Source organism: Aulonocara stuartgranti (genome assembly GCF_965226115.1).
Source record: "Aulonocara stuartgranti genome assembly, chromosome: 23".
NCBI lineage: Eukaryota > Metazoa > Chordata > Actinopteri > Cichliformes > Cichlidae > Aulonocara > Aulonocara stuartgranti.
This window is the reverse complement of record NC_138958.1, coordinates 4661637-4674808: the sequence shown is the minus strand read 5'-3', so window position 1 is coordinate 4674808 and position 13172 is coordinate 4661637. Positions and strand designations below refer to the sequence as shown.

Here is a 13172-nt window from a genome sequence, read left to right as displayed (position 1 = left end):
TCCCGAGTTATTTCACCTCATCAGCGCAGACTGTAATGTGCATCTTCTCTATTTTATGCCCACACACACACAAGGACACTGCAGCAGAAAATTAACCTCTGAAATCAGTGGAAGCAAATGTTACACCAGGTCTCTCCTCAGCGCTGCCGCACTTAAGACACCAAATCACAATTGATGACTCCCTTCTCTACATCTGATTTTCACTCCTCACTGGCTGTCGAAGTTAGTCCCAATCTAAAAACACATTCTCGCGAAGCTGCAGTCAAATAAATATACAGTACCGTCACATACAATATCCAGCAGGCCGACCAAATTACAAAGCAAGCCCAGGTTGCCTAGTAACAGTGTCTCCAGAAAGCTTTGTTGCAACTTGATTTGCATCCAAAAAAGATAGATGGATGCTCAAGGAATATATATATGCCATCATGTTTGCAAACACGTGCACACTCACTTCCTCACACATGAAAACGCACACCTACATGGGCGACACTCCTGAGACGATTCGGAGGCTGTTTTCTGCTTGACTCGGTATGCAAAACGAAAACACGGAGCCTTGCTTTAAAAACAACGAGCCTATCTAACATCTGGCATCATTTTAGAGTGCCAAGAAATATTGCCTCTTCAATTATTGGCGCAGTAACACAGAGGGAATAAAGAAATATATCATTCGGTGTGAGATATTTGCCAAACGGACTAACTATTTGCTTTAAATAAGCTGGTGGGGATCCGTGGAGCTTGACAGCTGCACAGGCATATTGGAAGACATTTAACCTTCCTAACAGTTGACAGGATAAACGTTTGACAAGCTGAAAGTGACAACAGTGATGGAGAAAATAAAAGGGAGTGGATGAGAGTGTGTGCTTGTGTGCCCGGGCCTTGTGTGTTTTGTCCTGTATGTTTTTTTGCCTTTGTGAGAGTGCTCAGAGCAGCAGTGATTGGCGTGTCCTCTATGCTTGATTGATTTGAAAATATAGACAAGATGTCGCCCGTATGAAAGCTACCAATTTATAAGCCTTCATCTCAAAACTTCAGAGAGACGCCGGCGCCATCAAAATCAGAGCAGGAGTTTGTAGCTACCAATGGTTCAGAAGTAGAAAAGCCCTGGCAAGCAAAGTGACACCTCGCTAAAGGCTGCCTGCTAGCTCTATAAATCCTCTCCCTTTGTATTCTCCTCCTGCCTCTTTCTTTTTTGTCCCTTTCTCTCTGACTTTGTCTCTTTCTCTGTTTGTCATCCACTTTCTGCCTTTGTCTAATGTTTCAGTCTCTCTATTCCCCTTTGCTGCGCGTCCCTCTTTATTCCGTGAGGCTGTGATGAGACACCCTGGAAGTTAACTTGTCCCACAGCTCGCTCCGAAAGGAATGACCTTGATGTAGCTCGCGCGCAGTTCGAGTTTGTGGTGTTTTTCTCGCCGTGTGACTCTTTGCATATTCTTGTTTGTGTTTGAGTTTCTGTGTCTCTGTAATCACTGAATTGTAAAACTATGTGTGAGAGCCTTATCGTGCGCAGGGAGCTTCTCAATTTTTTCCCCCCCTCATTCCGTGCAGTGATAATTCTGTTTGGGAACTGTACCACATCAAGAGATGGGCAGGGGAGAGGCACATGGAGGTACCATTTAGATAAAACAAATTGCCAGCTGCCGAGCAGGAGCAGTCACCTTTCAGATAAAAAAACCAAAGGGACTGCTGTGAGCAGCGGTGTGCATGTGCCCAAGATTTTGTGCATTTTCACATTTGTGTGTGACTGTGGTATCTAAAGGAGGTGTAGCTCCGTCCTTAGCCAGTAATCCAGGCTTTCCAGGCAGTCTTTTTCCATAACAAGTCACATAGCCATTTTCTCTGGCCTATAACTATAATGCTGTGATGGGACAAGCAGCAGTAATTAAAATCAATAGCCAGGACTTTTCCAGTCTCCGGCAAGGTCACGCGCTGCCCAGTAGAGAGAGAGCGAAGGAGAAACAGAAAGAAGTGGGATTGCATGAATGGGCAGAGCCAAATGGGGAAATATGTGGAGAGGTGAGGTGTCATCTTATTTTAATTAACCTGCACCTTGGAGGGCTGGCACTACTTTAATGCACTAGTGTGGGCACTAGGGGGTTGTACGAGTGTGCATGTGTCTGTCAGTGTGTCTAGTTTGTCCTTGCCAGCCATTACTTCGAGCCCATGTTACCACGCATGAATCAGGTTCCTTCGGGGGGTGGTGGTGGAGTAAAATAGTATATTTTTCTCCATGTTTTTTCAAGATTTACCATTTTCCTTTGTCCAGCTTTAAAGGCTGTAACATGACCCTGTGAGCTTGCTCCAGTAGGCAGAGTGGGTGTGGTGTAGCTAGCCACTAGCTGCATTTGTATTCTGCTGAGGACGCTGCATGCAGAGACATTTTCCTTTCGCCTCCTCTAAAGGAATAATCAGCCTTGCCTTTCACTCCCTTCTGCCTGAAAGAGGCTGAGTGATTTAGCTGGTTTTGTTTCAGTAGGTACCTGCAGGGACATCTTCAAGTGGTTGCATGTATGTGTGTTCACTGTAGCTTTCTGTGTAGGAACTTTGCCGAACCGGGTATATTAGGGGTTTGCACAAACATATGCATTTCTTGTTTGTCCTTCCTGCCCTCACTTTTCAGGCCTGAGTCAGAAAGAAAAGTCTTTTCTGTTAGAGTCAGCACAGAGCAGTCTGTCCTGTTTGTTGATTATCAGGTCCTGTTCCTATCGCAGCCCTGATAGCATCTCCATCTGATCTGTTGCCAGACTCGCTAGCTCACTAGCCAGCCCTGCCATCTCACAGCCGCTCCGCTGTTAGCCGCCACCCCTTCCTGTATATCGCCGTATCAGTCTCAGATCTGCCATCACCCTGCTCTCTCATCTTCTCCTTATCTCCTTATTCCACCTTTCTCCCTGCTCCCACTACCCCAAACCCACCAATCACTCATCGCCCTCATATTTTTCTTCTTTTTATCCTCCACTCTCAGAGCCTCTGCCAAAGCTCCTACGGCAGCACCGTTGTTCCCCATGCTTGGTCGTCTTTACAGAAACTGTCAAGGCAGAGTCAGTGAGTGACAGGACAAGACATGTGAGACTGGTACAAAGATGGAAAAAATGAAAGAGAAGAGAAGAAGAGGGAAACTTGCATGCTAAATTCTCCTCACCAAGTCTTAATAGTGAATACTAAACAAAAGAAAGAGAGGAAGACAAAGACAGACAGATGAAGAGCAGTAAAGGAAAACATGTTGAGTAGGCAGAGAAGTTTTGTGGACTGCAGCAGTGCTGTCCTGGACCCCATCGATCATCCTTAAGGTGCCAGGATCAGTCAGCTTTATTTAGCTCTAAGCCCAACATACACAGTGCACAAGCACAACACACAAACAACAGCACTTAGTATCACACGCGACGCCCAAACGAGATGCTTACATGTTTCTAATGCCATTTTACTCTTCTAGCTTCTCACAAGCTCAAATCATAACTACAGACATAAAATATAAAAACCCGAAAACCATTGAAAAAAAAAAAAGATATATTACAATAAGGTCTTAGTCCTTTGTGGTCACAGAATGTCATTTTAATTACAGAGTTGGAACATGAGTTGGCCACATTTGAAAGTCACAGACATCATCTGTAGAAATTCTCAACTGACCCGACATCAAAATTAAGCTGTCTTGTTTTTGGCATATGTCATTTTTTCTTAATTTAGCAGGAGCGTCGGTGATGATTACCCTTCATTTTATACTCATGCTATAAAAGTGTCACTCAGGCTGATTATTGTTTTGAGTGAAATATCTTTATCTGCTGATTTTACCACAAATCATTTTTTTGTTTGCCTGCACTGGTTGATGCAGAATCTGCTTATATTTGCCTCTTTTAAAATGCTACGTCAGGAATGCAGATTTAAAGCAAGTCTGAAAGAGAGACATAGTCGAATGTATCCAGTTAGTTTATAATTCATCAGTCTTTGTATTTATTTGCATTATATTGCTGGTGGCTTTTTATTGAATACCAAGTCTATGAGTTTTGTTACATTTTGTTATGTATGTAATTTTGCATTATATCGCTGTGTTAACTAATTACCACAACCAGTTCTCTTTGTATTTTTTCACTGTTGGCTCTTAATTTTGTAGCTTCAATTATACAGTATCATGCAAAAGTCTTGCCACTCCCGTGTCTTCATATCTGCTGTGTGTTCTTAAATATTTGAGGAAAATTGACACGTGGGGAACAAAAGACAACGTGGCAGGCCTAAAAAAACATCCACAGGAGATAAAAAGGGTCTGAAAGTCACAGAAATAGGAAAGAAACCCAGCAAATAGAAAAAGAAATCAAGAAAAGTACCGTCAGATTTTGATCCACCGTGCAATGACATCTGGAAAGAGTCTGATTGGCAACGGCTTCATTTTTCAGCACAACTACTCCAAAGACACTGGCAGTGCAGTTAAACCATACCTGGATAGAAAAACACACTGAACGGTCTCATACATGGATTGGCCTCCTGTTGTTTACAGTTCTCGTTAGACTCTGTTTCTGTCCTATATGCACGCATGTATGTTTCAATAAATTGCTGCACCTATTTCTTATTTTCCTAGAAAAATATAAAGATATGACTTTTGCACATTACTGTATATTATAAAATTCTAGAGTTTGCCATAAACAAAACAGAAAAGTAATGCATTTCCAAGCAGATAATTACCAGCTGATATCCTCCTCATTCCTTCAGTTGTGTTCCTCCTTACCAGCTGAACTCTATTTCTCTGGAAGAAGACACGATGGCACATTGATGCAATTTCTGCATTATGATTTCTAAGTGCTCTGTATCCATTACTATACATGTCTCTGTTTTCTTGGAAAAGTGCTTTGGTCTCAGTGCTCCTCATATTTTTGCTTGCGGTTGAAATTGTCCAACAAGTTTTAATATTAGTCAAAGATAACCTGACTAAATACAAAATTCATTTTTTTAAATTATGATTTCATTAATTAATAAAGAAAAGTTATCCAGATCTACTTCGTCCTGTGTTAAGTCATGAATTAACTATGATTAACCACCTTTAAAAAAAAGTTTCTCTGAACACACTGGCACTGGATTACTGGCAGACCTGTTAAATCAAGAAATAAAAGCCATTTTCCACCTGCGGAGAAAACTTGGAGCAGTGGTGAACCTTCCCAGGAGTGGCGGGCCGACCAAAATTACTCCAGGAACACGTCGACGACTCCCCCAAGAGTTCACAAAAGAGCCCAGAACAACATTAAAGAACTGCACTGTAAAATATGGTGGTGGTAGTTTGATGGTCTGGGACTGTTGTGCTGCCTTGGGACATGGAAGACTTGCTGTGGTAAATGGAACCATGAATTCTCCCGTCTACCAAAACATTCCGAAGGAGATGTTCGCCCATCGCTTCGTGATCTCAAGCTGAGGCGCACTTGGGTTCTGTAGCAGGTCAATGATCTAAAACACACCTGCAAGTCCACCTCTGAATGGCTTAAGAACGTGTGGCCTAGTCAAAGTCCTGACCTAAATCTGATTGACATGCTGTGGCATGACCTTAAAAATGCTGTAAATGCTCGAAAACCCTCTGATGTGGCTGAATTGCAACAATTCTGCAAAGATGAGTGGGACAAAATTCCTCCACAATGCCATAAAAGACTGATTGCCAGTTATCGCAAATGCTTGATCGCAGCTGTTGCTGTTAAGGGTAGACCCTCAGTGATTCGGTTTAGGGAGGCAATACCCTTTCTCATGTAGGTTTGTTTTTTTTTCCACTTATTAATGAAACACACCTTCTTTTAGAAACGGCAGTTTTTGTTTACATGTGTTATCTATCTGATCTGAAACATTTAAGTGTGACAAACATTCAAAAAATAGGAAATCAGCACTGTAAATGACCTTTCTGATTTCTCTGTATTGGGTTTATCTTTTGTCGTTGCAGGCAAAGGCTTCCTGCCAAAAATGTGTACTACTACCGCTGCCCTGACCACCGACGCAACTATGTCATGTCTTTTGCTTTTTGCTTTGACCGAGAGGACGACGTGTATCAGTTTGCCTACTGCTACCCCTACACCTACTCGAGACTGCAGCATTACCTGGCCAGCTTGGAGCGCAGGAACCTGCCTTACCTGCAGAGGGAACAACTGGGACTCAGTGTGGTAAGAGTTAGGAGCTGGAAAGTGCCGTGAGCAGCTGGAGGACAAAGTGTGTGAGGGGTGCTTGTGGTTATGGCTTGAGCAGAGAAGTCGAGTAGTGGTGAAAATTAGAGATGGAAGGGTTATAAGGCATCTTTTTTATGTGTGTTCAGATTAAAGAGGTCCAGATTGGTAACTCGGGTGTGCCTGCCGGTCATAACTTCAGCCTCTTGTGTTATTATTAGGATTGTTGCACTCTGAGATGACAGACTGTAAGCCTCTGGGTGTGTGTGTGTGTAAATGGCTGTGTGTGTAATCAGCAGAGCTCTCACCTCAGCAGTAGCAGCTAGTGTATCATAGATGCTGCCTCAAGTCTTGTCTGCTCTTATCAAATAATTGTAGGAGAAAAACTCATTAGAAATGCTTGAGAGATTACGACTTTTTCTTCTGTCCTCCAACATTTGTCAGGGAAAGCTTGCTGCAAGGGGTTACTATGAAAGTACAGGTATTTATAAGGAGCACCTGACCATGAAATGCAGAAAGGACTTTGAAAATTAGAAACCATGGCATGAAACAGCTGATAGTATGGTAAAAAAAAAAAAAAAAGCAGCAGTAATATCTCTATAAACTAAAGATCTCTTGACCTACAATGATAATAACAGTGTGAAACTGGGTGTTTCATATTCTGATTATGGTAACATTTGTGGTAAGATCCTTCTGTGTAATTCCAGCGTTGACTTGGTGAGGTTATTCGGTGTAAAAGCTTACACTGATGTCAAAGAGAAACTTGCTGCTTTGATGTACGACTGTCAGCAATAGTGGGAAATAGTGAGACACTTTTGGGCCGTCGTTTCAGGATATGATTAATGATTGAGTCGTGATGATTCTAAAATAGATGACATAAATCTAGTGGGTTTCTTTTAACAGACTGGCACGGTTTAATCAAGCATTTATAACTGCATATGGCTGACTAGCATCAACGTCAACATTTAGCTAATTAGCCTGTCATTACATAATACAAGTTAGCAAAGCAGCTGTTCTACTTATCCTATATTTATACTAGTGCTGTTTACACAACACAAAACTTTTTCTAAATAAAACACAATTAAATAGACGCACAGTTAACATTGTGTTAACACGGAGTCCCTGCAGTTTGCTGCTGTGATCTTTGCATTTCTTTCCCATGTCACATAACCCTCCTCGTATGTCTGTGTTTTCTTGCATTGTTACGTAGATGCTTCACTCTGCGTAGTCAGTATCTCTTTGGTCGGTTTGCAGCGGCTCTGGGTCAGGTTATCACAAGGCGGTACGCTCGAATCATCACACAACACCTTGTGATTGCAGCTCTAAATGGAGACCCATGTTTATAGCCCATTGCTGCCATGTCTAAATATAAGGACGTTTTTCATTGTTTGGAAAAAAAAAATTTTCCCCCAAACTGGAGTCTTTCCACTATTAAGAAGTACTTTAGGTGCCTAAAGTGATGCAAACATCAAGTGACATGGAAGGTAAACATGTAGTCATGTAAATAAGAACATTTTTCTATGCAGTCCTTTGAAAAACTTACTGTTTCCGTATGAATTTAGAGGGTAAGTAGCAGCCCGGAGAAAACCTTTTCTCTCTAAAAGAAACACCACAAATTTTGGACAGGCAAGTAAACAAAAGTGGAAATACCTGGCTGTGTTGGATGAAAACCAAACACAAAACACCTCACACCAAGTGTCACACGGTGGTGGATGGGTTGTTGTGCTGCCACAGAACCTGGAGACCTTAGAGTCACTGATTCAACCATGAAATCTTCTTCTAATGTGAGGCCACTGTTACGGCTGAGAGGGCCAGGCTGTGGGTGTGGACTCAAATGCAGACACAGAGGGAGGCAAAACGGGTGTGAACACAGTGCTTTATTTACAGTGCCTAGTTAGGGGGTTGGGAAGCGCATCTGTAACCGGAAGGTCGCCGGTTCGATCCCCGGGCTCTCTGTCCTGGTTGTTGTGTCCTTGGGCAAGACACTTTACCCTACTGCCTACTGGTGTTGGCCAGAGGGGCCAACGGCGCGATATGGTAGCCTCGCCTCTGTCAGTCTGCCCCAGGGCAGCTGTGGCTACAACCGTAGCTTGCCTCCACCAGTGTGTGAATGCGAGAGTGAATGAATAGTGGTATTGTAAAGCGCTTTGGGTGCCTTGAAAAGCGCTATATAAATCCATTATTATTATTATTATTATTGTTAAATTACAGAGCAGGAAACTATGAATGCTATGAACTGTGGAAGCTATGAACTGAGAACTATGAGGCCAAACTATGAACATGAAACTCTGACTGAATGCTATGACTAGGTGCAAGATTTCATAGACGGATCCTGGGAATGGAAAAAGGGGCAGCGGCTTGGGTGGAGGTACACAGTCACTATAATGAGAAGAGACAGGCAGTCAGTGGCAGTCTAGTGAATCATAGCCGAAGGATTAGACTGTGGTGGTTAGGGCGTAGGTGTAGATACTGTAGGTTCAGTGAATGCTTAAATTGCATTGATTAGAATATACTGGACATTCAAAGCTAAGATTCAGCGCACTGTGTTAGAGGCTGGGATTTGATGAATTCATCATATATACAACCTTTGATCATCATTTATGTCCAGTTGAGAATGAATCTGTGCACTCACATATTAAATGAACTGAAATCAGTAGTGTGATCTCCAGTCTTGATATAATGAATGAGAGAACTGACAGCTGTTATTTTAATCAGCCTGTCTCAGTTGATTTAACTCTAAGTATCACAAAGTAATGTGGTAACATCTGGACTGACGAGTTTACTGTCAGCATTTTAATCGCTAGTTTAAAGGCTGTAGGCTGCAGCCATTGCTCTAACACTGTATAAATGTAACAGGCCTCAGTGCTGGTTCTAATAGTCTGAGCTGCTTCCAGCTTTATTTGTGAAGAGCACAGCAGCTTACAACACACGTAGCTAGCTCGTACAGCGGCGACGTAAAATGTTCATAAGCTAAGATGACCTTAAAATAACGGGGCTACGTGCGGTGATGCTAGCGTTAGCCATGTTAGCACGTTATCTTCAACAGGTGGTCAGACTGCGTAAACAGGCACTCAGTCAGAGGTTGCGCTGCAGGGTCCCTTCATTCTTCACATATCCGTGTCGAGCCGAGTGTAAATCCCGAGGCTGAACGGCCTTTGTACAAGCACACACGCTTCTTAGCAGGCCGAAGCTATGAGCTAGCAAAATCCAGGCAGACAACCTGTGTCTGTCCAACCAATCAGAGAGCTCCTTACATCCGGTGTGGCTAATTTGAATAGCAGCAGGATTTTTAAAATGAAGTTACAATTCAGCCTGTGCGCTTCACTGTTTTCGCTTCATTTTTAAGCGACTTGTTCTGCGAGCAAAACTGCAGGGAACAGAAAGAGGGCAGGCTTGGTAGATTTGGCTCACAGGATCAGTATTAGTATTCATAGTCATTGAGACGTTTTATGACCATATTTATAATTTATGTTCTCCGGTCCTGGGTGGCAGACAGCCTAGCCCCGCCCTCTCATACCCTTTTTTCTCCTGCCATTACCTGCCCTTGTCTCTCACAGACACATATGCTACTCCACACATACAGGTCAGGGAGAAAGGGATGAGAAGGGATGAGGAGAGCTTTCTGGCTGCATCAAAGTTTAAAGACGGATTGCTGTAATTTCCAAGGCAGAGTCTATGGAAACGACAGGGACACCACAATAGCTTTAACCTTCTAATGGGTACAGTTATCTCATAAGGATGGAAATAAGAGCCAGGGCCATTTGCACTGGCATTCTTCTATCTTGCTGACTAATTTGTTTTATGTAATGTATTCCTCTGAATAAAATCTCTGCCATCCAGCCGGCACTGGGAGCGTCAGATACTGTACCAAAAAAGCAGAAAAATTGTAGTTGTCTTCTTTCTTTTCCTTCTTTTTTTTTTTTTTTTTTTTTTTTACCTCCAGCTCTTTTCATTATTAAGTGTTTACTGATTTATAAGACAGGTTGTTCTTCTTTTCTTTTCTTTTTTTTAACCCAAATCAGGTTTCACTAAAGCAGAGTGATTTGAATTTAATGTGTAAATTACATTGAACCAGACAGAATGTATTCCAGTTGAGGTGCACTGGAAAAGACTATTTAATTAAGAGAGAAAGCGAGAGATTGAAATAGAGGGACAGAGACTGACAGAGAGATGTGGGATGAATGAAAAGGGCAAGCCTGGAGGATGTGAATATAACTTTGAGATACTCAGTTCTGAATTATTTTCACTTTCACCTAGTTTTTCGCCTGCTAATTAAGACCTTACAGTAATACTGGGATTCACCTAACTTTCCTTACTGCATATAATAGTGAATAGAAACTCCCTACACCTCCCGCGAGAAATTTCTTTACTGCACATCACCTGACATGATAAAAAAACAATCCTATCATCTTGTTTCTTTTTATCATCATTAAAAGCAAAAGAGAACGCGAACAGTTATTATCTTAACATTGGAGTCTGGAAAATCCCTTAAAGTCTCCCTAATCGACTTTAAACGGTAGATATTTACTACATGTATTTAGCTACATTGTAATAAAATATAATACAGCTTTGTTTTGGTTTTTTTGCAAGCATGTTTGTCAGAATCTCTTGTTTGTGCTTCCTTCCTACCGTATCTTACATATTAGCAAAGCCGTTCAATCTTGTTTTTTTCCATCTAAGAAATACTGATAAATGTGTTCATTTTTCAGCTTCTGAGACACCAAATCATCATATATGCTTTCATTTCCTCACGCATAGATTAAAGTATTGTATCACCTCACCAGCTGGAAGCTATCAGAAAATAACACTGACTTCAAACTGTACTAAAAAAAAAAAACCCTGAGCAACAAATACACAACACGTTCAAGCTTTTATTTTGGCTACTTTATTATAGATTTAGCATGATTTCTGTCCTCTGACTCTTCTCTTCTCATATAATCTCTTACAAGAGATATCCTTTCTCACATGTTGCTCACAGCAGTAGAAATCTGTTTGATGTCCACCGATGCATTGCATCATGGATATTTTGTCCTCACCTCTTGAAACAGCTGCAAGCACTGCAAAGAAAAAACTTTTGCAAATCTCTGATTAGAGACCCTGTGTGTAAATAACAAAGGATGTCTCTGTTATCTCCAGTCACACAGTAGTAGGAAGCTGGCTGGTTACAGACCATTTAATGTCCAGCCACATTGGACATTTATGTTCTCAGATGATCCCCACAAAGCCCGAGTTTTGGGGCTGCAGTGCTTGTAAAAATGTCTCTCTAAAGGCCAGAACTTGGTTAGCTTAGCTTTGCTTAAAAGCTGACAATGGGAGGACATAAAATCCTTTACAAGCAAATGAAAGCTCACAATTGGATCTTTGCTAAATTTGTTTAACACCAAAGTGTAAAAGCAACAATCTTATGGTTCGTAATTGTTTATTGAGACCAAGCAAACAATTGAGACTCCAGAAAATTACTGCTAGACAAGAAATAGTGTTATACTTAAATCCATGTAAAGCAGCTAGGCTAAGCAAAGGCTTTATGCAGCATACTGTATTAACAACACGCACACCTTGATGTGATTTGGCGCTACGTAAATCGAACTGAATTGAATATTTAATGTACAGATATCACATTGGTCTTAATCTTTTCATCTCTCAGCAGGAAAGTCTATCACTATGTTCCCAAAATATCAAACTGCTATTTCCAAGCATATTTTGTATTTTTGTTAAAACATTTCTTTTAGGTTATTTAATATCAGTTGTATATATACATTGGTGTAAAGTTATCTGGAAGGGAAATTTGTCCACAAGCAAGCTTGAAGACAGGATTGTCAAGAAAAGTCAGGCTAAGAAGCCTCATAAGGATTGGTCTGAGCGTGGTGTAGGTCCACTGCGCACAGACGTCTTCAGGAAAGGGAATAATTTTGAATTTCAAGACATTCCCGAACAGGAGACAATGTCAGAGGTATCTTACCTGGACTAAGGAGAAAAAGCACCGGGCTGATGCTCAGCCTTCTAGTTAAAAGTAAAATTTGCATTTCATTCGAAAGTCCTAGAGTCTGGAGGAAGAGTGGAGAGGCACAGAAGCCAGCGTGTTTGAAGTCCAGTGTGACGTTTCCACAGCCTGTGATGATTCAGAGTGCCATGTCATTTGCTGCTGTTGGCAGCGGCTGATCCTCTCTATTTTATCAATTCCAAATCCAAAGCTTTATGGAGATGCTCATTTCTTTTTCCAGCAGGACTTAGTGCCTGCCCACAATGCCAAAACTTGGACCAAATAGTTTGCTGACAATGTTCCTTCCGCCAATTCGCCTGACCTGAACCACCGATCGAGAGGGAGCCGAGAGACAACCGACCCAATAATAGAGGCAAGCTAACGAATGCTATCAAAACGTCTTACCTGTATGACAAGCCTGCTACAGTGCACTGCATTCACTCAGTAATTTATCGCAAACGTCCCAGACAAATTCAGTACGCAAACTAACAACGTTTCTGTATTGTAAGTCATTTTGAGTCCCCAAAGCATCAAAACTAAAGCCACAAGTGCAATATTCCACTTCATGTATAATTAACTTTTTGATGAGATTCTAATTGTTTGAGAGCGGTATATATCAAGCATGTAGGTCTGTGTGTATAAACTGATTCATTGATTATTTGCTCAAAGTGAATTTCCCAGCATTCATTCAACACTCATGCCCTTTAAAGCCTCTACACAGACATCCATAAAAACACACACACAAAGACAAATACCAGAAGAATTTATTTTACTCCCTAGAGGAGAGGGTTTTGGATTCTTCCCATTCCTTCTCTGTCGGGCTCACGGCCCTGCATCTGCTCCTCTGGTTCTTGTCTGTCTGAGCTTTTCCTTTTGTCGACCGTCCTGACAGCATGTGAGTAAAACTCTCTCTCTTTCTCCCCCTGAGGCATCTATGTCCACGGAGACACAGAGGAAGAGACAACATGCTATTGACCTTCTACTAAAAAGCCTCTTTGAAAAGATGCCTACCATCTCCTCATTTTTTTACAGTCTTCAGGTGTCCCCCAGCCATGCTGAATTGATGGCAC

The 13172-nt window shown here is 41.7% G+C and overlaps 1 protein-coding gene across 1 annotated transcript in view; it reads left to right on the top strand.

The window, feature by feature from the left end:
* agbl4 (AGBL carboxypeptidase 4) overlaps positions 1 to 13172 on the top strand; it is a 344683-nt gene that overhangs the window by 188858 nt on the left and 142653 nt on the right. The window contains exon 5 of the mRNA XM_082525172.1: positions 5906 to 6122. Coding sequence (XP_082381298.1) covers positions 5906 to 6122 — 217 coding nt within the window. The remainder of the gene's footprint in view (positions 1 to 5905; positions 6123 to 13172) is intronic.